Below are 25,053 nucleotides of genomic sequence, written 5' to 3'. Positions count from 1 at the left end.
TCAGGATGCCATTGTTTCCAAAAAGGACTGCAATCTATTTGTGGAAGTGGATGGATGGGGGAGTGGGGGGTTGGGAAAGACTGTCTCGAAGGTTGAGGGGTCTAAGTGTAATTTTGCAACAAGACGCCTTGTACACAAGTTTTAAAGAAGCTAAAACCCCTATGGAAGGGAATCGAGCATTATGATATGGTATCAAGGTTCTACAGGATGATATCAAGCCATTACTGGAAGATAATACTGCCTTGTACTCCACTCTTGAGGAGGAGAAAGTAGCAAAAGAAAATATCACTGAGCAAATGAAACATATAATTGATGAAATGGATCAGAATCCACGAATGAACAAAGTGCTCCTCAGGCTAGATGACAAGTGTAATTTATGATATGGCTTAATCTTTGTAGCTTTTTATGCAATTTTTGATAGTTTTATATAGTGAAGAATTCAATGTAAACTGTATGCATGTGCCAAATAAATTAAACCATGAATGTATTTCATTGTATTATGACATACAGTATTGCATGTTTTGAAAGCAGCGACGATACATTGTAACATAAAAGTACTTTCATCCCTTGTGTTAAATCTCATCACATTATGAATGTTTTGATTGGTTCTTATCTTGTTTGTAGTGAATTTTTCCTCCCACTTTTTAATGTTTAATTAATCATTCGTTTGCAAATACTCAGTGGCTGCAGATGGAACCTTTCAAATATGACCAATTGATATTGGTAAGATGTTATTAAGTAAGACATGTAACAACATACCTTACTCATGTCTTAACTTGTAACGGGTATTATTACAGTCAGCCCAATGCAGCCACTTAATTTGATTTCAAAATGCTCAACTATAATATCAAATTATATGCTAATGAGCATGTTGCACTAAATGTGTATATTTTAAGATGTGGAGCCACACTCACCATGCTATTATTTTGTTTATCAGTGTATATATACATACATATATGTACATATACAGTATATATACAGTATATATATATACACACACACACATACAAATTACAAATTAAACTTCCTTATTTTCATTTGGTAGTCTTCTGCTTCTTTGCGTTGAATCCTAATTTGGGTATTATAAGAATTTACAGTATGTTGATGTACAATATATATACCCTGTGTATATCAATGATCTTATTTCATACATTGGCTTTTTTCAGCCCCTAATATTGGTATAAAATCCCATCCAGGTCAGGATCTACTACTTCAGGCAAACTCTTTGTGAAGTCTTATTGCACCTACCTGATCCTGTCACTTATCTGCTAACCCCTTTGGAAAGCTCTTGTCAAACTTTAGCTCAAGCCGGGATGGAGGAGAAGGGGGTTGGTGTGTGTGCGTGTGTGCATGCGTGCGTGCGTGTGTGTGTTAGGGTTAATGGCCAACTCAGCTGTTGTTCCAACGCTAAAATGGCTGACAAAGGGTGAGGTGCTGCTTTGGAGTGTACGCTAGTTCAGAAAAACAAGCGGTTCAATATCACATGAAATCGCAGGGACGTTTCTATGACAACAACAGCAACAACGCACCGAAACGCGGGTCGAGTCGTGGGTCCAGCCAGGAAGTGGTTTTGTTCTTGTGGTTGATGTAGTAGATCTCCCCCTCTGATGTGATGGCTTGTTCCCAGCCTTCAGGGAGTGGACCTGAGTGGGGAGGGGGGGCAGACAATCATCATTACCTTAAAAGGAAAAGTGCACTTTTCCTTAATTTTCACCATCATCCACAATCCTTATTCTCTTTTCTGTGCATTCTAAAGATATAAAAACAGGTAAAAAGAGGCAGCTAAGAATGCACGTAATGGGACACACCAATTCTGCCTATAAAGCCTTCTGAAAAAAACTCCAAAAAGTCAACAACACTTCATTAACATAATGTGACACAGCAACACCAGCATTGGTACTATTGTTATTAATATTGTTACGCCACACCACAGCGGCTAGCTACTACGAGCTTCAGCACACACTTGGCAAAATGCTGCAACTAAGGTTCCAGCTGTTGTGAAGTATAACACCATTGTGCACCAAACGCATTTTGCTGCATCCAAAACAGCAACTCCAATGAAACATTATACCTCGTGAAACATAAGCTGCGTATTCCACACACAATTGTATATGCAAATGAGCTGACGTCTGCAATAACACGTAGGGCTCTAACTTTGTGGCACAGCGCAGGGTGCGCCACTGCACAGGGTGGCGGAGCGTGGTGCAGCCCACTCAGTGGTAAATTGGTTATGTGCACCACTGTGCACAGCCATTTAGTAATTTGGTAGACTGGGCTGCGGCGAGATGGGCGTGGGGAGGAGTTCACCACATTTTCAGCTTGGCGCTGTGACAATTTCTTGACAAAACAGCGTACCAAAGGTGCAGAAAAAGCTCGACCACTCCGACCTGGTCTATTTGCGGCGCAGGCGAAGCACAGGCGAAGCGCAGGCGAAGCGCAGGCGAAGCGCAGGCGAAGCGCAGGCGAAGCGCAGGCCCACTAAATAAATGACTTTCCCCCCGAAATCAACATTTTAGAAGAAAACTCCAGAAAACAACAGCTCCACTCATCGCTCTTCTGCGCCAGACTGCGCTGCGCCAAACTGCGCTGCGCTAAACTACGCTGCGCCAAACTGCGCTGCTCACGAAATTTGCACAGTGCGCTGGCCACACCCCGGTGACGTGGCGTAGCACCTGGTCTACGAAATTAGAGCCCATAATGTCAACTTTGTTGTATGTCCGGGTAATTACACATTTTTGTCCAATATTGAGACAATAATGAAAGTGACAGTGATTCAAAATCAGAAACACCCAACAAAATAGAAGCTCCCAAATTGTTTCTGTTTTGCCAGATGAAGGAAAGAAAAGCAACAAGGTATCATCATCCAATATGTCACCTGTATACTGCTAAAGTGTCATGTCTGTGTGCTATCTACAGATTGCTAAGATAAGCTGTGATGTATTAACCAGTTCCTCGCTTCTTGTTAACATTTCAGCCTGTCGGTGCTATCTGTATTTATTTATTCCAGTTGAAATCAAGCCAACTCTGTGCACTGTGAGAACACGTTAGAACTGGATATGAAAAAGTCTAATCAACGTCCATCCATTCAGTGTTGTTTTTGGCAGCCATTTTATTTTTTGTCTTAGTCTTTCAGACGAAAATGCTTTTTGCTGTAGTCACATTTGAGTCATTTCTATATGTGAAATGTTTTAGTCTAGTGTTGGTCCATCCATCCATCCTCATTAGGTCGCGGGGGGTGTGCTGGAGCCTATTCCAGCTGCTTGGGGGGTACAAGCATTTTTGCAAATACGGGCCATTATTTTATTTTAAAAAATGATATACATTACTGTATTTTTAGCCTTTTCTTTCACCATATATTTGCTCCCAAATCCTGATGCTACGTGGGAATGCATAACGGTAAGATTTGGTGACCTTACTGAGTGTGAATGTGCATATTTGTTACTGCACAACATTGTACAGTATGTTAAAACAATATGTTATAACTTCATATCCATGATGAATGGCTTTAGACAGATGGCTTTAAGGTTTGCACCAACAAGCCAGGCGGAACACCGCTCAAGAGACAGTGTGTGTGACTTTATATATATTATTTTTCTTTCTTTATACTTTATACTAAATACCCAGTGCAGCATCTGGTCCCAAACTGCACGGGGCAGTGTTTCGAAAACACACATCTACCGCGATAAACTAAGTGCAATCGCAGCTCGTCCTTCCAAAAGGCATACTGAACGCAGCAAACAAAAATAAGAAACAAAAAGCTGTGAAAATCTACTTGTCTGCCATTTTTTCCCACGTCTCTGTCCACAGAAAAATTTGAAGGTGAGCAGAGCGGAAATATTCAGCCTGACAGGGGCCGTGGGGGAGGGGGCGTGGCTACAAAAATGACGTAATTTGTCTGCACGGAGCCGTATGGACCTCACACATGCAAAAAGCATAAAACAGGCTTTATCCATCTGGTTGTCTCTGACAAACTTTCAACCACTGCGGTGATAGGAACAAGCCCCAGGCGTCCTAGCAATAGTGTCCAAGCTCCTTTGCAGAGCATTTGGTAAAATGTCTTCCTCTGAAGGGGTCCCTCATGATTGACGCCATGTTTGTTTATGATGAGCTATGAGAGAAAGCTATGACAGACCGTTTATCCATGTAGGAGGAAAGGAGCACTTGATTTGTTCACCTTAGGTCACCTTCAGCGCAGCTTGGGCAATCTCGCCTCAATTTTTAATGTTATTGGATTTGTGCTGTCATAATTCCTCATATTGGTCTGATGATTATTATATTTAATCTTTTTGTGTGTATCTCACACATCCTTCATGTGTTGCGAGTACAGTGTACTACCACTTAGTATATTACTACTTAGCACATACACTATCGGTCAGAGGTTTTAGAACACTCCAATGTCTCCAATGTTTAGCTGGTTTGTCTCTCTTCCATTGGTAATTCCATTTTTGGAGCAACAAATGACTTTCTCCGATATATAATACTGTTCACCTGACGTTCACAAGGATATAGGACCACATGAAGACACAGGAGGTCGTAAGCGCTGCAGGACTTGGAACACCTGGAGGAATGAGTTGCACCAACTGCCAAGGCTTGATCAACCTACATTTCTGCACAGCAGCTTGAAATTGTCGACCCGTTTTGTACTTCCTTTTTGTATCATTCTGAAATCTCCATTCTTTTTCAGTTTTGGGTAACCTACCCCTTTTTGAACCTCTGGCACTTCACCACTTAGTTTTGTGGCATTTCAAGCGATGAACAACTTGAATTTCAATAAATAACTGGAAAAACCGAGGTGTTCTAAAACCTTTGACCGGGAGTGTACACTAAAACAGTCACAGTCGAGGAAAGCAACTCATCGGTAACCCGAGTGCCTCCTGTGTGTCCACGCAGACTTGGTGGAATAGGACTAGATGAGCTGGTACACACAGTCGGGTTGTGAATTGAAATGGGTGAAGTGGCGCTAGTTATTTTACAGCACATTGACGCACACATCCAGCAACATAAACAAAACGAGAACCTGGTGTCCAAGACAAATGTTTAGCTCCAAAATCCTTGTCAGCTGCCAACACCAGCAGAAAGAATGGAACAGAGACATTGTGCGGATATATGACGATAGTTCACGTGTAAAATCTGAGAGTTGCAGCGCTCCAAAACATGTTAGACAGGACCTGTCACGTTCTACCTCAGTCTCACCTCACCTGAGGCAAATTCCAGCAGGGTGGACTGAAAGCGAGCTCGGCACAGCCTTGCTGACGTGCAGCAACTAGCTGAGTGGGATGTGGGGTAATGTGCACCAAATGTGCACCATATGCTGCAAGATGAAATAAGTTAAGCACACACCGCTGGCCGGGTTCATCAGGTTCTGCTGCTGGACCGGCACCGAGCTGGGTGGGGGAGCCTGGTTCATCTGAAGGAGGGCCTTGCGGGGGTCCTGCCAAGTGGTGGTCTGATCAATGTGGCTGCAAGGAGACAAGATAAGAAAATCAGTTCAAAGTTGAGGTCGATGATGGCTCACAAAAATCCTCAGACCCGAAAGTCAGCTTGCATTGGCCAGTGAAGAAAATGTGTTTTTGATTATAGGATCCCATATGTTCATTGTTCCTCTTCAATTTACACTTTGGCGCCTTGGCACTCGCTCGCCAACACATGTACACTTGTTGTCACACTTCAATGTTTCCCATGCATCAAACAAATGGAAGTATTACACAACTCAACACAAAATACTGTTTTTCAAACGACACCTTTTATTATTAAAAACCCAAACCTCTATGGCCCTATGTGAACAAGTGGTCCCCCCTCCACCCTCAATTTCTCTCGCCACACTCAGGCCTGATTACTGCCACACATGGTCTCAATCAGGAAATCGCTTAAAACACAAAGTCAAGTAGACCAAATGATCCTCAAAAGCTAGATTTTAAGTGGTATATTGTGTTTTACATTATGGGTGTTATGGATTATGGATGGATGCATTGCGTTATTATGTGTGTTATTACTGAATGTGTGTGATAAGACCCCCAAGCTGACTTGCAATTGTGGCAAAAAAAGAAAGTGAAAAGCAAAACATTGCGTCTTCCCCCCTTCACCAAGTTGTGATTGAGCGTAACAAAGCCACACGTCAATGAAAAGCGTCCGTCTTGCCTTGGTGGAGGTAACATGCCCCAGGTGAAGCTGATGCTTTGAAAACAAGGTTGTTATTCCACGGCTCCTCCATTGATATTGCTGCTTTGTTGCTCCTTGTTGCTTGATTAAGATGGAAAGCTAATACAGGAAGCCCTCCTCTCCCAAGCGGGACTCTGTCTATTGAGGGAGGGTCAGTCCCAGGGCTCAATGCAGGGGGTCCCCCTTTTTTTCTTTCTTGGAAGCCCCTTGGACTGTGTGGAGTGTCGGGGGCTTTAACAATCTGGCGCCACATTTACAAAGCTTTCACCTGCTTGACAAAGGCGCAGACTGAGCTACGACCTAAAAACCCACCATTCACTTGTTCTTTTTTTTTTTTTTTTACACACACCCCTCGCCTCAAACAAAACAAGCGGCGGATTCTTGGGAGGGGTTGGGGAGTGCAGCTCTTATGTTTACAACATGGCGGACAAGCTAACTTAAGTCGATCCTAAAGCGACATCACCTCTTTCTCTTTAGCCTCCGTCCAAACCCCAACCTGCCGCTTGGCCCTACGTCCCTGAGAAAGGGCCTGACTCAGCACCCCCCCCCACACACACACACCACCCACCCAACACTCCCCTGCACAATGCAAGCCATTTTGAAGCCCCCCTCTTGTTTATGCTTTACTGATCAAAGGAACTGCCAAATCCCCGACCCCAGACCCACCTCCCCCCCATGGCCCTCACACACACACACACACACACACACACACACACACACACACACGCACAGACTTGAGGGGCCCCCTTGAGAAAGACGGGTCACGGGGAGCGGCGTGATACAACGAATAAGATAAAAAAAACATCATCTGTCTTCCGATTAGCTGCGTGCGTTGTTGTGGTCCTTTATGCTCCGCCCCTTTCCCACTATAGAAAGCGTGACATTTATTCATTTCTACGGGAGAGAAGCACATCCTGGTAGCAAAAAGTACAGATATGATTCATTCCTTTCCACGTTACACTTTAGCGCTTCTCCTTGCATCATATTGACTTTTCCATCAAGCACTTTCCTTACACTCAAAGCAACAAACACAAAGTTTGTGATGAAGTCCACCTGAGCAGCGGAGAACGGGTCAATGAGTTACCAGCGGTCAGTAATTCATCAGCAGGCTGAAAAAGATAATCCCTTCACTCCACCCGCCTGCAGCCCAATATGGCCGCTTCCTGTTGGCCCCACATGAAACAAAAAAACGTGGCGGCAACTGTCGGGGAGGCAGCCCGGGTGGGGCACGGGGTGGGGGTTGGAGGGGGCCACCAGTTGCCGTGAGGAATTGCTGATGATCCACAAAACCCAAAGCGGCGGACGCAACTGCTAGGTGTTGTCTTTACCCCCGACCTCCATTCCCCCACCCGAGGGCACAATATTCATATTAGCTTGAATCTTACCTGCTAGCTTGCCTTTTCCATAGCAATAGTTTAGTCTTCATATTGACTCTCAGTTCTTAACTGATGGATCCTATATCTAAGATAACCTAAGCTAATATTGTATTCTCTCACTCATTGTATTCTCAACTGGACTTCTACTTCATATACTTGTTTGGATCAAGCACTTCATACATGCTCAACGACTAGATAGGAGACTACAGATGTCCTATCCAGTCTGCGATATGTAGGGCTCTTCTTGCTAGTCTTTGATAGGTAGATATGAGAATGGACTCTCCTATCTAGTCCCTGATAGATAGAAGACTATCATATCTAGTCTATGATAGGTAAGTAGTGCACTAGAGCTGTCCTATCTAGTCCTGGAGCTGTCCTATCTAGTCTTTGATATTTAGATAATGAACTACAGTGTGTAATCTTTGATATTCAGGGCTGTCCTATCTGGTCTTTGATAGGTAGATATGAGAATGGACTCTCCTGTCTAGTCCCTGATACATAGAAGACTAGAGCTGTCCTATCTAGTCTTTGATAAGCAAGTAGTGCACTAGAGATGTCCTATCTAGTCCTGGAGCTGTCCTATCTAGTCTTTGAAATTTAGATAATGAACTAGAGTGTGTAATCTTTGATATTCAGGGCTGTCCTATCTGGTCTTTGATAGGTAGATATGAGAATGGACTCTCCTGTCTAGTCCCTGATACATAGAAGACTAGAGCTGTCCTATCTAGTCTTTGATAAGCAAGTAGTGCACTAGAGATGTCCTATCTAGTCCTGGAGCTGTCCTATCTAGTCTTTGATATTTAGATAATGAACTAGAGTGTGTAATCTTTGATATTCAGGGCTGTCCTATCTGGTCTTTGATAGGTAGATATGAGAATGGACTCTCCTGTCTAGTCCCTGATACATAGAAGACTAGAGCTGTCCTATCTAGTCTTTGATAAGTAAGTAGTGCACTAGAGCTGTCCTATCTAGTCTTGGAGCTGTCCTATCTAGTCTTTGATATTTAGATAATGAACTAGAGTGTGTAATCTTTGATATTTAGGGCTGTCCTATCTGGTCTTTGATAGGTAAGTAGTGCACCGGAGCTGTCCAATCTAGTCCTGGAGCTGTTCTATCTAGTCTTTGATATTTAGATAATGAACTAGAGTGTGTAATCTTTGATATTCAGGGCTGTCCTATCTGGTCTTTGATATTTAGATAATGAACTAGAATGTGTAATCTTTGATATTTAGATCTGTCCTGTCTAGTCTTAGATCGCTACTGTAGATATGAGACTAGTGGTGTTCTTTTTAGCCTTTGGTAGATAAATGGAGCACTAGAGCTGTCCTATCTAGTCTTTGAGCATGAACTAATGCAGGCTGTGTAAGTCAGCCTGCACAGTCCAGTTGCAACGCCCTGAGAATACAATGATGGATTAATGAAAACATTCCCAGGTTTCTTAGCTTGAACAAAGCCATGCTAACATGCTGGCTAGAGTTGCCGTCATAACAGTTCTGATTTCCAAATTTCAATTGACAATCAATGAGTCAAACTTTATTTATAGCCCTTTACATCAGCTGTAGTTCAACCAAAGTGCTGAAAGAACTAATAAAATAATACAAGAATCGAAGAATCAAAAATAAATAAAATTGTTATAATGCCAAATGCAGTTTGGAACAAATGAGTCTTAAGTTTTGCCTTAGACAAAAAAGTCTTTGATGGTCCGCAGTTCAACAGGTAAGACCTTCCACAGCCTGAGACCAGCTACAGAAAAATCACGCCATTGTTTGTAATCGAACCGGGAGACCTCAAGCAGCTGTTGGTTGACAAACCGCCGAGCTCTGCTAGGGTAATGACTTAACAGTTGAAATGATGACTGAAGTTGTTATTCGCTTGAACTAGAAAAGCACTCAGCGAGCACAGGACTAGCGCCATAGTTCCCCCCTGAAAAGATATGAATATTAGTTCAGTAGTTATTCATAAAACTGTTATTTTCCGTTTTCTTCTGGATCTAGTTCCATAGGTTTTGAAGATACAACAAATCCGCTAGCACACTCCAGATTCCACCGTGTCTTGGATTTATATAATGTTGTTTGTGGCATGTTTATAGCCTCATTTGTTGACTTCCTGTCATGAAAATTGCAAAGGTCTCCTATTTTTTTCATAATCTTGATCTTCTGGATATTTTTTAATGTTCATTTTCTCAAGGATGATGAGGAGGAGATCCCAAGGGTATACCATCAAAGGTTCTCCTGTTTGGTGACGACAGAATGCTGGCGGCTCCCAAGCACGATGCCTGGATTAGCCTGCTGCTGTTTTTCAAGCGACTGTCAGGAACAGAGTTGGTCTACATGGTGACACGCATGATGGCCTCTGATGTGCAGTCCAGTGGGCCCTGCACCTTTAAAGGCAATGAGAGTTCATTTGATTGGTTAAGGTTACACTCGGCTGTGTTAAACCCTCTCACGCCTTCTCTGTTCCCTCTTTGCCACTTGTGCCGGTGGGAGGGATGGAGGCGTGGGTGCGCTCTGCCACTCACAAAAATTGCAAAGTGCGCTGGCCACACCACGTTGGTACGGCGTAGGCGTAGCACACCTGATCTACGAAAATACAGCCATAAAAGAGGAAATTCAAGCGTAAGTTAGTTAAGCTTACCTTAGCTTGAACAGTCAAGATTCAATCTAATGTTTAATACCTTGGCTCTGCTCTCCTATCTACTCTTAGCATCAACTGGTTAATGCTGCATGGCTAAGCCTCGTCAGGTGCTCTGAGTACAATATATTCATATTTTCCTGGGTTTCTATCATTTTAGTTCCTGTCACTGTTACTCTTATTTTGGTATAGCAGTTTCCTGCTGAACATCTTTTTGTCATCACATTTTCTTTTTGAAGCACCCCTGGTGCTGATGAGTTCTACTTAGTTCGGCTGGGAGCATCTTAGTGTATTGCTGCATTGTGCTTTGTAGCGCGTCTCTTGCTGGATCCCTGCCGCTGCACAGCAGCTGTTATTCATTGTTAATGATTCATTATTATGCTATTGGGTCCTGCGTCTGAACACCATGCCAAGACGGCATAACTTTCTAAGTCATCTTTGCAGGTTAGCTTGGTAACTAATAACAAGTATGAGAAAAGTCAGCTAGAAGCTGAGCATCGATGGAAACTTAGTCCCGTCTATTTGTGTTTTTTTTTCAGTGGAAATGTTACACATACAATGGTAATCATATTTAAGCTGGCAGATGAGATGGCCTTGCGCTATTTCTGGACACCCAAAGGACTGTTTGTTGTGGACCAAGCAAGTCATGATTGTTAACACATGGACCCCCCGTGTTATTCATTTTAGGGAATATCGTCTCGGGCATGGGTCCAACATGTGTGCACGTTAAGCCATCATCCACTGCTGAGCAACAAGTCTTGATCCACCCAAAGTCCTGACATGTCCTTGACGGATGGCCCACTTATCAAGGTGGCGTTTATTGTGCGTGTGTTATTTATAATGTCTTGTTGAGCAGGAGGAGGAGGGCTGGGGACTGTTTTCATCCGAGCTTGACTTTGCGGAAATTATAGAGCTGACAAAACAAGATGACATGAGTTTTTATTGGTTTTGCTTTCCTAAAGTAACACAGAAAGTCAAAATAGTGGCTACTAGAACTGCAATGATCCATTCTATATATGCATTTCTATTCCGATGATCCAACTACATCCATCTTTGTTCAGCAAGTCGCCATTTCAGACGACATATATCCATCTAACATGGTTTCAAAGGTAATCAATGGATTGAATCAATGCTCGGAAATGAAACACCGGAGCCTATCCCAGCTACAAAACCAAATTATTTGTATTAAGCAAAACAATATGCCAGATTATAGCACAACTACAAGTTTCCATCTGAAGTCCCCTGGCAGCTAACAACAGATAATAAACGTACAGGTGGGTGGAACTTCCTCCTGAGCATTTCTGCCTATCACAACTCCTCCGGTGCCTGTGGGTCATCAGTCAGGAACCACCAATCCTCAACATTTTGCCCCTTTAATCCTGGAACTTCTCCTGGTGGAGAGCAGTGACGGGGACGTCTCTATGTCCCTGCATGCAGCTAATAGGTGCTGTTGTTGGGGTTAGTTGTTCTTTCCCCAGCACCTGTCCCTCCTCCAACCGGAGCCAAAAGCTGGCCTTTTCCGCCTTCTCTGACAGTTCTTTTACTGCTTTCTTTAGCTTCCCCCTTGTCACCCTTGCGTCCCTCAAGAGACTCATCCACAAAGCCTCAGTAGCAAAGTAACAAAGAAATAACAATAGATAGATATTTTATTCATCTCCAAGAGAAATTCACATTCCCAGAAGCTCTGCATGAATGTTATGTTAAAGGCATGTAAGACGAATATGAAAATAAATGGAGATGGAAATCCATCAATATTACAAATCCATTTGGTTAGTGACATCAAGTTGATGAGTCCATTTTGTACAGCATCATCGATATGAATGTACTCAATATGAATCACTTTGACCAAGATCACAAATCCACCTTTCAGTTTGGGGAGGTATCAATAAAGTACCATAAAACCCCCATAAAATAGGAAAACTCCCAAACAAATGGTCATGATAACTCTATGTCTTTTAGCAATATAATGGGCTGTAATGATGGGGCCGTTTTCAAAATATGCCGATTACATGGGTCACATCGACCATGTTTGTAGTTCATCTAATTCAGTTGGCTTGATAGGGTTTCGAATGTGCAGCCAATCAACAATATATTTGTGTAAAAATAAATGTTTACTCACCACTGAGTGGATGGTTAGTAGTGCAAACAGCAATGGAATCAGTTCAGTATTTCAATCACTGCAGTGCAAACAAACAGTTTGAGCACACCAACCACAGAATGAGCAGCAGCTAGCTGCAGCTAAGGAGGTCGGACACCAAGGGGGCAACCGTAAGTGTGCAGCTATAGATAATATAGTGTTACATATTGCACCCCGACTTACTATATGACATGATATTAAATATATACGGCAGTTTTTGGTTAGCTTGGCACCACAGCTGAAACCAGTGTGCATCACACGTGTTTCAAACGCGAACTGGGGAAGTACCGAGACCGATGTGCACGCACCATGCACATGCTCACAGAGTCAGATGTGAATGTCCTCACACGTCTGACACAGCCCTGCACACAACCAAAGTTCCTCCTGCACTAAAAGTGCTACATAATGTCTGCATGCATACTTATCCCCAAATTTTGCCCACACTTGCAAGTACAGCGTGATGGGACCGGAGCTTCACAGCTGCCACCTGACAGATGATCACATATCCAGCCTCAAACTCACCAAGATTTTATTTTTCTGAGGCATGTTTTGCAGTGTGCAAAACTTCTATCTCTCTCACAAAGACAGGACATCACACCCACAGCAGACATGCTTGTTCTGGATGCTGCAAGGGGCGGAGCTGATCAGTGTTTTAAAGCAAATATGGGCCAATATCGATATCGGCCAATGACAATCGGTGGCGGACATTGTTTAAATTGCTGCATGTTGTAGTTAACACAAGAACGCGTGGAAGAGGTAACACATTACTTAGCCAGCAACATAATAACAGAGCTCTCTATGAATTTACCAGCTGCATAGAAATTACGGGTGTGGTTAAACATCACTCACAGTGTTTTTAAAGAAGGAGCTTAAGAAAATAACACACAGCAACAAAACAGGTAGATAAGAACAGACCAGACACGAGCTAATAATTCATAAACATCACCTATGTGAGCTCCATATTTACAACAACTGTACAGCAAAGCACGCTGGCAAACAGGAAGCGCCGTATATACTATGTAGCACTGAGTGTATGTATGTCAACGTCGCCGCCATATTGAATATATGTAATGTAAGTGAATACAAGTAAATGTACTTCATTTCAACACAATCACACATGCACTAATACTAATATAAAACCAAAAACTATGTATTTCATTTTCTCTTCTCACATGGCTAAGATAACAACTTCATTCATCCCACACAGTAATAATTCACCTAATATTAAAAAAACATACACACTATACTATACTGTCACAAATCAACAATGACAAATTGCAGAGAGAAGGGAAGGGTTCTGGAGTTGAATTTAATCTAATCATTGCAACACTGACTTTATTGTAAATGTTGATCTGAAATTGAAGGAGAATGCCAACACCAAGCTCGCGGGAGGGTTTATAGGGGGAGGAGTGAGCTGTGTGTTTAAGGACGTATCAATTACTGGCGGATATTTGCTATTCAGTGGTGGTCAGGAAACAAAAGTCTGGGATCTAAATGGAACACCGTTATAACCACGGAGCTCATCCTGCTAAAAATAAGCGAGTGTCTAGTCTGAAACCTCTGAGAATGACATGACAAACATCAGACCAGCCAGACAATTGATACCCCCATAGATGACCTGTCAGGTCCTAAGGTGTCCTAAGGAGCTCCCCCTGTGGGGGTGTACATGCTCAGTATGCGCTTGAAGCCAGTGGCTAAAGAGCCCACCAAGGGGGGCCAGATGTAATCAGGCCCCTGAGATGAGGATGACCCCCTCGGCTGTGGTGGGGCGGGGATGCCTGGTCGCCTCTCAATCAGCAGGACATCATCAAGAGAGATTATTGGGGCAACCTTCATGACCCCATTGTGGCTTGAAGCTTCCCTTTGAAGGGGCGTCTGTAGCGACAAGACGCAGTTAAAGGCCCAGCCCACACGGGAATGTAATTTTTGTCACTGTGCCACATTAGTAAATACTGCAGTTGATTCCAAACGGGGACGCATCACTGAGTGAAAACGATGTAATACATAAGTCACACCTATGTGTGGCGCTGTGAACAGACACTCCTATGGAACCATGTGGCACTCCAGCCATAGAAAAAGAAACAATAAGTATTTAAGGAGTATAAGATATCAGGAGAATGCCCGTCCAAATATTCCCATATTATGTTGGCTTTTTGGGAATTCTCACTTCTGGTCACGTGACGGTAGTGGGTCGGTGATGTCATCGTCTTTTAACTTTGGCAGATGTTGTGACAGCCCTAGTCATGAGAAATGTATTATTCCAATAAAGCTTATTCAACAACATAATAAAAATATCACGTTTTCACTGTTTCCCGCTATTAGAATTACAGCTCTAAAATGTGGTGAGTTAGTTTGAAATATCTTTATTGAAAAGAAAAAAGTCAAAACAGCCATTTTGAAACCATATAATATAACGATGAAAGTGGAACGTATGTATTGATAATAACACCAAGTGACCGAACTCTTGAGGAATCATTTAGAAATCAAATGTACTCATCAATGATGTTGTTCATCCTGCACCTAATGTCACAACACCATAAATATTATCTTAGTAAAAACAAAGCAACATGCTCATAGATGCACTCAAGTGGCAACATAAATAATGAAAAAACTTTTATTCTGTTATTATTCCATTTACGTGATTGTTGTTAACAATTGAGATGTTGTTCATTGGTGGTTGCTTGTTGCTTTATGCCACTTATCCTGCACTCCTGTTTCCTTCTCAATCACGTCTCCACATTTGGTGCCACTCTACGTGTCCACCCACAACAGTGCTCGCGAGAAAGCTAAAACCTTTTGGCAACACATGGAAGCCCAGTTCTAACAGCGAGGAATAACACGTAACAGGACCAAGTATTTATGGACCTTCACTTAAACTGTATGTGGTTTTGAAAACGTGACTTTGGTCTAAATAAATCAAATAGAGATTATTCAACAAAGTTACATGAAGGTATTGACTTACTCATATGTAAGTTGAAAGATTAGTAATATGCTTTTATGACCACTCTAACAGACTTGTAATTGCATTAAGCAACTTCTGGCAGGAATTGTGGTGACTTGTAAGGTTTCAGTTCTACTGACAAAAGTTAAGCTCCTGGTGTGAGTTTAACCCCTGATCCCACCTGCGTGTATCCCGTCATCCCTGCAAAGATGGTGGCAGTGACAGTGGAGGCATTGATGTCTGGGATGGAGGTGTTACATCAAGACTTTGGTCAACACAAGCACTCCACTTTCTCACAGTCCCATTTGTGTACTGAGCTGACGGGCCTCCAGTTGAACAGGAAGGGGCTTGTCTGTGTGTGGTCAATAAAGCAAAAGTTTGTCAAACACAAAGTTGCCCCAAATGAGCTCTTCACACATGGACCACAACGCCATCTTCCCCGAGCACCATTTGTGCCCCGAGAAGCCATGGGGTCAAAGCAGCCCGACCATCAAGCTGTCTGTCTTCTTCTGTGCACCAATACGATACTCATCAACATCCTGAAACAAAAGTCAGTAATGATCGCCTCAAAGCAGAACACAACCTAATGTTTAATTGTTTAGTGACGCCTAACGAAAAGCAAGCTACACTTTGTGGACGCGGGAAAATGTAGCCCCTTCCAGTGTGGTTGAAATCCAACTGGTAAGAGACAAAAGTGGCCATTAACACATGGCGCTACCTGCCCCTGAGGGCAGACCAGAACTACTCCCACCAGAGCCCCCTCCAGCTTCAGGCTGACTCTCTCATTGAAAGCTGCATTTTGCCTAGCAACAATGCCACGCAAAAAACTAAATGATACTGGCCCTCGGGGTCTACAATCAGAAATAGGACCAAATATGCTGTTGAGTGACAAGGATTTGATACTATCACATTTCCCCTTGTTGGACGAATAAAGGCAAATGTTATTATGTGGCACCTTTAAGGGTGTCATGAAAAAGCAACATTCAGAAACTGTAGCAAAAATCTTAGGCCTGAAAACACAGATTGGAAGTACAACCACAGAATGACAGCTTCAGGAGATTTTCTTAGATCCATGATGCAGTCAAAAACCTTAGGGAGGAAAATAGAGCACTGCACCATAATATCAAGGTACTACAGGATGATACAGCTTAGCAAATGAAGAATACAGCTGACAACGCCCCTGGGAGGGTTGAGGCTCTGTCCTCACACAAACTTATTTGGGTTTATTTTTATTTTTAAAATTTGGCTGTAATAATAATAATAATAATAATAATAATAATAATAATAATAATAATAATAATAATAATAATAATAATAATAATAAATAAACAAACAAATAAATAAAGGCTGTAATTCACATGGCACACCAATATGTGGCGCTGTAAACACATACGCATACAGAAGCACATGACACAACAAACTATAGAAGAAAGAGCGCATATGGATAAGTCCACAGTAGAATTACTTCTGTGAATCATTTGGGCATAAAACATCACGGTGACATCATTGTTTTCGAAATGGGCTGTTGTCTACACAGAAATGACAAGCAGGCGCTTTCACATTTTCCCGCATGTTTCAAAAAATAGCGTTTCAGGTCACCCAGGACGTTGTTTCCGTGTGGATGAAAGGCTGAAACCATAAAATACTTTACCCTTTTGACCCGAGAACCCTTTCAGTGTGGCTAGTAGCCCCTACATTAGAAACCTACATTAGTTTATGACGCAGCCACGACACCCCCGACTCCCAAGTCCCCCCCACCCAGCGAGCCAACCAGCACCAAGCAAGGTGACCCGCTGCCGTAAATCAAAGACCACAGCAAAGTGCTGGGAGAAAGAGGAGGAAAGGTCAACAGACCGTGTTTACGTTGGGGCCGTCTTTACATTTCAAATGTGTTTCTCATGCAACAGTTGTGCAACTTTATCTGCAACATAATTGCTTTTGGAATGAGCTTCCTCATGATTCATCAAGCACTGTTTTCACTCTGGAGGCCAAACTCCACGCAGTACTTTTTCATCAGCCGAGCGAGTATTGTTAGATCTATAAAAGTGAAGCGTTAAGGAAACACTGCTCTACCAGGTCTGAAGGGGAGGTTCTGAAAGAAGCAATCACAACTGGGAGTTTGTACACTACGCAACAGACAACTGAAGCAACACCTCTTGGATTTACACCAGTGCCTCCAAGCGGAGCTCCTCAGCGCCATCTTCAAACTCCATGTCAGCCATTTGTCTATTTTAGGAAGGCTCACATGAGCCTGCGGTCTGAATAAAGATCACTGTTTCAGGGCTGGGACAAAGGGAGGGCCCGAGTCGCTCTTCTTCTGGTCTCCACATGGTTGCCATTTTACCACGTTTCCATTCATGCCACAGCCCGATCTGGTTCTTTACAGGAGCGGGACATCGGCATCTGTGGGCTTGTGATGACTCAGAGCCCCGTCACCCCCTGACCCCCGCCTTCTTGCCATCATCCCAAAGTGTGCTACAACTGAGGAGGAAATTCCTGACTACAGCATTCAAGTGGGGATTGATATGGCCGTCAGGACAACTGAATGAAATGCGAGCCGCCGCCCAACCGCCTGTCACCCCGATCATCCCAACCCCCGCCTGCCTGTCCACCAAACACTCCCTCACCGGGCTTTGCCTCAACACTTCTGTGTCAGACTCGGCGTGTTTATAAATAGGGGAGTGTCTTTTCCAGCAGCTCTGCCGAAGGCCGTCTGTGCTGCAGATCAAATGTCGGCGCATTTCCTTCACTTGTGTGACATTTTTGGACTGATAGAACCTCCTACAAGCCACATCAGACATGCACCCAAAGGAACATTCCTCTTTTTGTCTTTACTGCAGCAAAACTTTATTTGGCTCCACGTGGGAGTTGCATTTTTGTCATGGGCAGAACACGTTAAAAACAAGACTGGCTTTTACTCCACTAAAGCCTTCATTTTTCTCACCAAATTGCATAATTGTCCCTTTTCTAACAACGCCAACGATCCTGGGAGAGTCTGCTATACACAGGCACACGCACGCTTCTTTGAAACGCTACAGATGTCGTCCAGATGTGAACCCTTCCAACATCTGCCATTCAAATCTCTTTTTTTTAATGTCAACTAAATTGATCGTGTTTGTTAAAGTGAACCTCCAGCGTCAAAAAGAGCTGTCAAAGATTCAAAATTAAGTTTAAAAAGTTAGATGTGAAGTGAACGATCCATCACTGCATGTTTATTCAGCCATGTTGTATCACACAGCCCATTTGGCGATATCCAATTTACAATACTACGTACAATATATGTACACCTAACAGGTATATGGTGTCTTGTAAGGGATGACATCACTGCCCGTTTCCCACACTGTCACCATTCACATGACCAGAAGTGACCTTTGGGGACAAGCCGACATTACATCGGAATATTTGGACCAGCATGACTAACCCAGTGGACAATCTCCTGATATTTTAGTCTTTTACTGCAAAATGACTGGCAGAAGTAATTCCACTTTATCCTAAGTCTAGACAAGATGGCCAAGTGGAAGATGACAGACTTTATGCTTTTGTCTGAACTTTTGGAACACATTCATAACAAAAACCTAAACCAATCTAGACCAGTGGTGTCGAGTGCAGCCTGGGACTGGGAACTTTTATTAACCTGTGGATGATTCCAAAAATTTAATTTAACAAGAAAACAGCAAAAATTTAAAAATCAGCAGTAATTTCACAAAAATTTAATCAAAATATTAGGAGAAAAATGTTGTATTTTAAAAGTAATAATTTTACAAAAATAAAGTTGAAATATTATGACAAAAAAATAACCAATCAAGTTGAAATATGAAAAAATAAACATAACAAAAAGCAAACAAAACAACAAATAAAGTTAGTTTGTGTTACGGGAATAGATTTGAAACATTATGGAAATAACCTCATCATTACAGGTAGAAAATGTACAAAAAAAAAGTTGAAATATTTGGAACATTTTTAAAAATAAAAAAGTGCTGTAATTTTACAAGGATAAAGTCTAAATATTAAAAGAAAAAAAGTTGCAATTTTATGAGAATACGCTGGTGATATTTTAGCAGCAGGATTTTTAAAAGTCATAATATCATGGCAAAATAACGCAATAATTTTTTGGGAAAATTTTGTTGGGTAAAAGTTATAATGTGATGAGACTGGAATGAAAATATTATGAGAGGAAGATTTACAAGAACAATGTTAAAATAGTTAGATAGTGGGAACGTTATGAGGCTGTGGCTTTATTGTGGGAATGATGTCAAAATATTTTAAGAAGAACATTTCTGAAGATGATTTATGAGAAAAGTTGAAATATTTAGAACCTATAAAAACAATGGGCAAAAGGAGCAAAAAGTGAAGCTGATATTAATAATAGGCTTTTCACTTTTTCACCTATATAACAAAGCTGAGAGGCCCTTTTTTCCTGAAATGTATATAACTTCTTACCATACCTTTACAAAACAAGTGCCCCCCCCACTGGGAAAAGCTCCGGACACCCCTGATCTAGATGCCAAACGAAATGCTTGAAGCTACCTGGCTTCATTCTGTGGTGCTCAGAGATGTTCAACTTTGCAGATGAAGTTTGCAGAGATGTCTGCTGAGGCCACAGTGGACCTTTTGTTTCCCATTGAAACCTGAGGAACGCTACATGCGGCCCACTGAAGCCCGGTCTTGTTCGCTCGCAAATGTAATAAGCTGCAATTGAGGTCATTGTGCGCATTGTGCAGCAGGACTGCAAGTGGACCGTCCACATCGTGTACGGCAGCAGTGCACACAAATCCAAAACTCGCCTTGCTTGGTTTTGTTGGGTCAATACAAGATTACCACAGAGCAGGGTAGCGCAGAAACAATAGCCTGAGCATTATCAGAAAGACATCATCAAACACTCATGAAAGTCTAGTCTTCTACTCCGGGAGCACTGCACACACAAGAGTGAACACGTATGAAAACATGCACCCTGCTATTCTTTTTAGTACAAATACACCACATAGTGGTGCTGTTATTAATGTTTGACCACATAACTTCAATTGACTTGAAATTTCTCACACAGCTATACAAAACATCCAATGTAACTTTATCGTTTAGCCCAATCACTGCGACATTTGATACACACCCCTCACAAGCACATCAAATGGGCGGGACTTAGCGACTAATTGTCCATAAGTCATGAATAATTTATCGAATGATGATAAAACTTTATGTGTATTACATATAAGCTAGCATGTCTTACAAAGCATTTTCAACACAAGCCACAGGGGGCGCTACAACATCCTTATAGAGACAAGTGCCAAAGATGTAAATTGTCATCAGGTCTATCCAAAGACAGTAAAGAGAGTGACGCTCTTACTTGAGGAAGTATCTCTGGCCCGAGGTGGTCTTGGCCATCTCCCAGCCCGGGGGTAGGGGCACGTCGTCCGGAATCTCATACGAGGACTGCCGCAGGTGCTGCGGAGAGGCGCCCGACGGCGCCATGCCGGGCAGGGAGCCCCCGGAGAGGGCACCCATCTGCAGGGAGGCTGGAGACGAGTGGGCGCGGACGTGGTGGGGGGTTAGCGTGCTGCCAGTCCCTGCATCCGTGCTCGCCTTGGATGGGTGGACAAAAAACGAGATGCACCATAAGGTTTCCTCAATGTGAAAACAGTCCAAGAACATCGCTAGTTTGGGGTGCGCCTCCATTGGCTCTCAAGGTTCTCTACCACCCAGTTGACGGGGACTGTTTACCCTCACCCCGTATAAGCGTACTGAGGTGCACCACCAAACCTCAAAAACCTTTATTACCTTTTTGCTAGGGTGTCATTAGACACTCAGAGACGGAATGATACAAGATGGAGTCTAGAGGAGCAAGACTTACATTACTTTGAAGTACAAGTACAATGACAAAGATAAGAGAATATCTCGCCATGTACTAATTGAATGTCTACTATGTTACACTCTTCTGCACTCTGTGTCAAGGTGCTGGAAGCAATGCACAGAGTGAACCCTCTTACTGCCTGTGTGGAAGCAAGAGACGAGGAATATGGACACACATGCACATGGTAATATATTGATTAGCCACTTCATCTTCATTCATTAATATAATTAATATTAATATTAGACGCTTACACCCCTACTTTTTGGTACTTTGAAAGAGATGCCTGTGGAAGTTTGGGGGTCCACAAGGGTCCTGGGTGACTGTGGGTGCTCAAGTGTCAGAGTAAAATGCTAGACATTATTTAGCAGGGACACAATTTGATACGTGACATCATAGTTTTCCACTTTTTTCTGTCCTGGGGAGAAAACACATTGTCCATTTGCATCCCAAGCACCAAAAATGTTGCTTGACGGAGACAAAAAGCCAAGCGAGAGCTTGCTTGTATTTGTTTTTGGAGAATGTGGTGGAAAAAAGAGACATTCTTTACGTTGTAATTACAAGTTCTTAGGAGTTAGGAGGCTGTGCGTGTGGAGGCAAGCTCGCAAGGCCTCTGGAAGGAAAAGGGGGGGAGGGATGTTGGGGGGTTGGGGCTGTCAGAGCATGCGCACTTGCGACTAAAGCCAGGAGGAGGGTGGGGGAGGAAAAGAAAGAAAAATAGGACAAAACATTAGGAAGTGTGCTGCAAATGGGACTTTTATGATGTTTTGCTGTTGGAAGAAACATTTTGTGCAGATTGACTCATCCTCTTTAATTAATGACTGGTTCTTGATGACGTCATTTCCTTGTCTTGAAATAACAAGTTTAGGTGGCGTACAGGTGCCATCGTCACTTTGAAGAAGTGAAGTTGTAAAGTCAAGAGAAATGGGACGCCCCCTCCCTCCCTCCCTTTTTCACCCCCCACAGGACGGGGCCTGCTGTCTGGGTCGGAACCAGGCGGCCGAGGCCGGACTTACTTGTCTGGAGTGGGACTTGGGTTCTGGCGGCTTGAAGAAGGAGTCCGGCAGCTTCCTCATCCTCATGGGCACGGAGGGGGGCACGATGGTGTTCTTGGGGTTCATGACGGCGTTGAACAGAGCCTCCAGGTCGGTCTCCGAGTCGCCCCGGACGTGGACGATCTGGTGTCCGGCTGGAGGGTTGTGCTGGCTCGGATCCATTGTCCCGAGAAAAGTGTGTCTCCAACTTTGCGAGTCAGAAAAAAAAACACAAAAAAAAGTTTCTCCGATCCCGAACTTGTTTTTCCTTACTTTTTGGCGCAGCAGGAAATGCGAAAATCTAAGCCAGTCAGTAAAAGTTGTCCGGACTCATCCTAAACTCGCACTAAAACTTTGCTAGCAAGTTTGCAGTCTAAATCGACGTTTGGTCAAAGTTGTTTCTTTCTGGCATTCTTGACAAAGCAACAAAGCAAATCATTCCACAACTGGAACCAATCTGCAAACTTCACACAAAAACAAGAAAAAACACCGTAAACGTCCAACGATAATCAGAAAAAAACTCCAAAAAAGATGTTTTTTTCAGTGTAGGGAATCTTGTTAGCGGATCATCGCTGGCAGGATAAATCTCTGCTGCTCACTTTGTGGACTTTATTCAAGTTTAGGACATGAAAAAGTTGATGTCTCCAGGGGCGGAGCTCGCCTCCAACCGGGACAGGGGCTTTTAAAGGCACAGCGCGAGCGAGGGGGGGTTCGTGGGGGTGGCTCGGACTTCACTTCATTATTTCAGTAGTTCAACACTGAGCAACATTTTGGTAACGAGTTCTAACACTGTCAACAGTCAATTTCATTAGTAGAAATATTTTTATGAATTATTACTATACATATTATATTTATTTGTATTTAAAATGTACACATATATAATACATATAATAATGTTAGCATATTGTTAACATATTCTTGTTAATTGTAGCACACAACGCACAGTGGTCGAGTGGTTAGCACGGCCCCGCCCCACACAGCAATCACACAACGGGCCTAAAAACATATTATATTTTAGTTCGTGCACACTGGAACAGGTGAGGATTTGACCAAGTGTACCTGTTGATTTATTCTAATGAATGATCATGAAGCCAAATATACAGGGGGAGGAGCCACCTGATGAGGTACACTGTATTCGGGCACATGTGCCGAGGACGTTTTTTTTTTTCTTCACCTCATCGTGGAGCATTTGGTGTAACTAGTATGCAAATGGTATTCCTGGGGGAGTCAATGTTCGTCTACAAGTGAGCCACAAATATGCCACATGTGTTGTGTCAACAATGCCTAATAAATACTCATCACAAAGTAACATAGTAAACCATAGTACACTGAGAAATACAGTACTATACACCCAGGGACTTTTATGCCATTATTTTCACAGCAAAGGGCAGAACCTTGGAACCAATCCTTTGCCTTAAATTGCATCAAACATACAAAATAATATGAAATAATAACATTTTGATTAAAAAAAACTGCAGCAGTACACCCTCTTAAAGTTTCAGAAGTTTTTGTTATTGTTGTAGCTGCCAGTGGAATTTGCCTGAATTTGTCCTCGTTTTGTTTAGCTTTGAGTAAGACCTCTGAACTCCTTCACAAATCTCCTGAAAGTGAAAGACCAATATCCATAGAGTCCTTAGTGAACACTCATTTTCACGCTGCTGTCCTTTAAATTCATGTTATGACTCTCATACTGGGCACTACACTGGTCTACAAGCCAAATGCTTCGGAACAAAAGTATTGTAGTGGCATTTTTCTTGGTTCAGGTCACTAATAAAGAGAAAGTAACTTAAAAGTGCAGATTGGCTATAGGAAATTATAGTAGTAATAATAGGAAAATGTATGCAAAATAAGGCAAAAAGGGTAGTTTATCAGATGCATAGAGAGACATTTAATCAACGGTAGCAAAAATTACTTTCGCATAAAAAATTATTTGAAACGACTAGTCAGATCATTATAAGCAGCTGGTGGCAAACCTCCTCAAGTCCTACAAATCCCTTGGCTGCAATGTGATTGGCTATAGGAAATTGTAGTAGTAATAATGGGAAAATGTATGCAAAATAAAGCAAAAAGGGTAGTTTATCAGATGCATAGAGAGACATTTCATCAACGGTAGCAAAAAAATTACTTTTGTATAAAAATTTCGACTAGGCAGATCATTATAAGCAGCTGGTGGCAAGCCTCCTCAAGTCCTACAAAGACCTTGGCTGGAATGTGTCACTGAAGAAACACAATTTTCATTCCCATCTTGATTTCTTCCCATTGAAGTGTGGAGAAGTAAGTGATGGGCACAGGGAAAGGATTCCACCAGGACATGGAAGCCATGGAGAGAAGATATCAGGGAAAGTGGAATCCATCTAACCTTGCTGGCTACTGTTGGAATGTGCTCAGGGACGAGACAAGGCAAAACGCCTCCTTTTCAACCTTTCAGCAAGTAAACAAACTACAGTATTTCGAATGACTTCACCGTCATCATTTGCTGTCATGTAACCGAAGTGCTGCTGCAATTGTGTTAATTGAACACGATCAGTTATGCTAAAAAGCATCAATCAAAAAAACACTTTCTATTCAATATTGTTCTCCAATTCACAAGGACAATACATCAATTGTTGGTGGTCAGTTTTTCATTCCCATGTTTCACTTCAAAAAATGAAATGAACTGAACAATTTCATGATCTATGAAGGCAAGGTATTCATATTTATACTCTGTGAAGTGAGCTTTGAAGTATAGTTCATGAGAATTAATAGCTCGCACAACACTGATTATATTTACCAGTCACTTCAATTGGTCACGGTCCCTAAAGGGCCATCACTCGGTCCGTATCCGGACCGCGGTCCGCCATTTGGTGATAGCTGTTGTATATTATATAAATATTAGAAACTCACTTCAACAACAAAATCACTGTATTGTTCAATAAATAAGTAATTATTATGTT

General features: G+C 42.5%; 1 protein-coding gene across 2 annotated transcripts in view; it reads right to left on the bottom strand.

Moving 5' to 3' along the window:
- yap1 (Yes1 associated transcriptional regulator) overlaps positions 1 to 22,763 on the bottom strand; it is a 35,375-nt gene extending 12,612 nt beyond the window's left edge. The window contains exons 1-4 of one of the 2 annotated variants that reach the window (XM_058079135.2): positions 22,103 to 22,763; positions 20,586 to 20,821; positions 5,341 to 5,459; positions 1,530 to 1,643 (exon numbers count right to left, since the gene is read on the bottom strand). In XM_058079135.2, the coding sequence (XP_057935118.2) occupies positions 1,530 to 1,643; positions 5,341 to 5,459; positions 20,586 to 20,821; positions 22,103 to 22,303 (670 nt within the window). In that variant the 5' untranslated portion in view covers positions 22,304 to 22,763. Of the gene's footprint in view, positions 1 to 1,529; positions 1,644 to 5,340; positions 5,460 to 5,529; positions 6,070 to 20,585; positions 20,822 to 22,102 lie in introns of those variants that run through there. The other variant, XM_078792694.1, reaches the window with a different exon arrangement.
- Positions 22,764 to 25,053: the final 2,290 nt, after the last annotated feature.

Source organism: Doryrhamphus excisus, linkage group LG8 (assembly GCF_037039965.1).
Source record: "Doryrhamphus excisus strain RoL-2023G ecotype Guam linkage group LG8, RoL_Dexc_Guam_v1.1, whole genome shotgun sequence".
Taxonomy (NCBI): Eukaryota; Metazoa; Chordata; class Actinopteri; order Syngnathiformes; family Syngnathidae; genus Doryrhamphus; species Doryrhamphus excisus.
The sequence above is the reverse complement of the archived record's forward strand: the minus strand, read 5'-3'. Positions and strand labels throughout refer to the sequence as shown.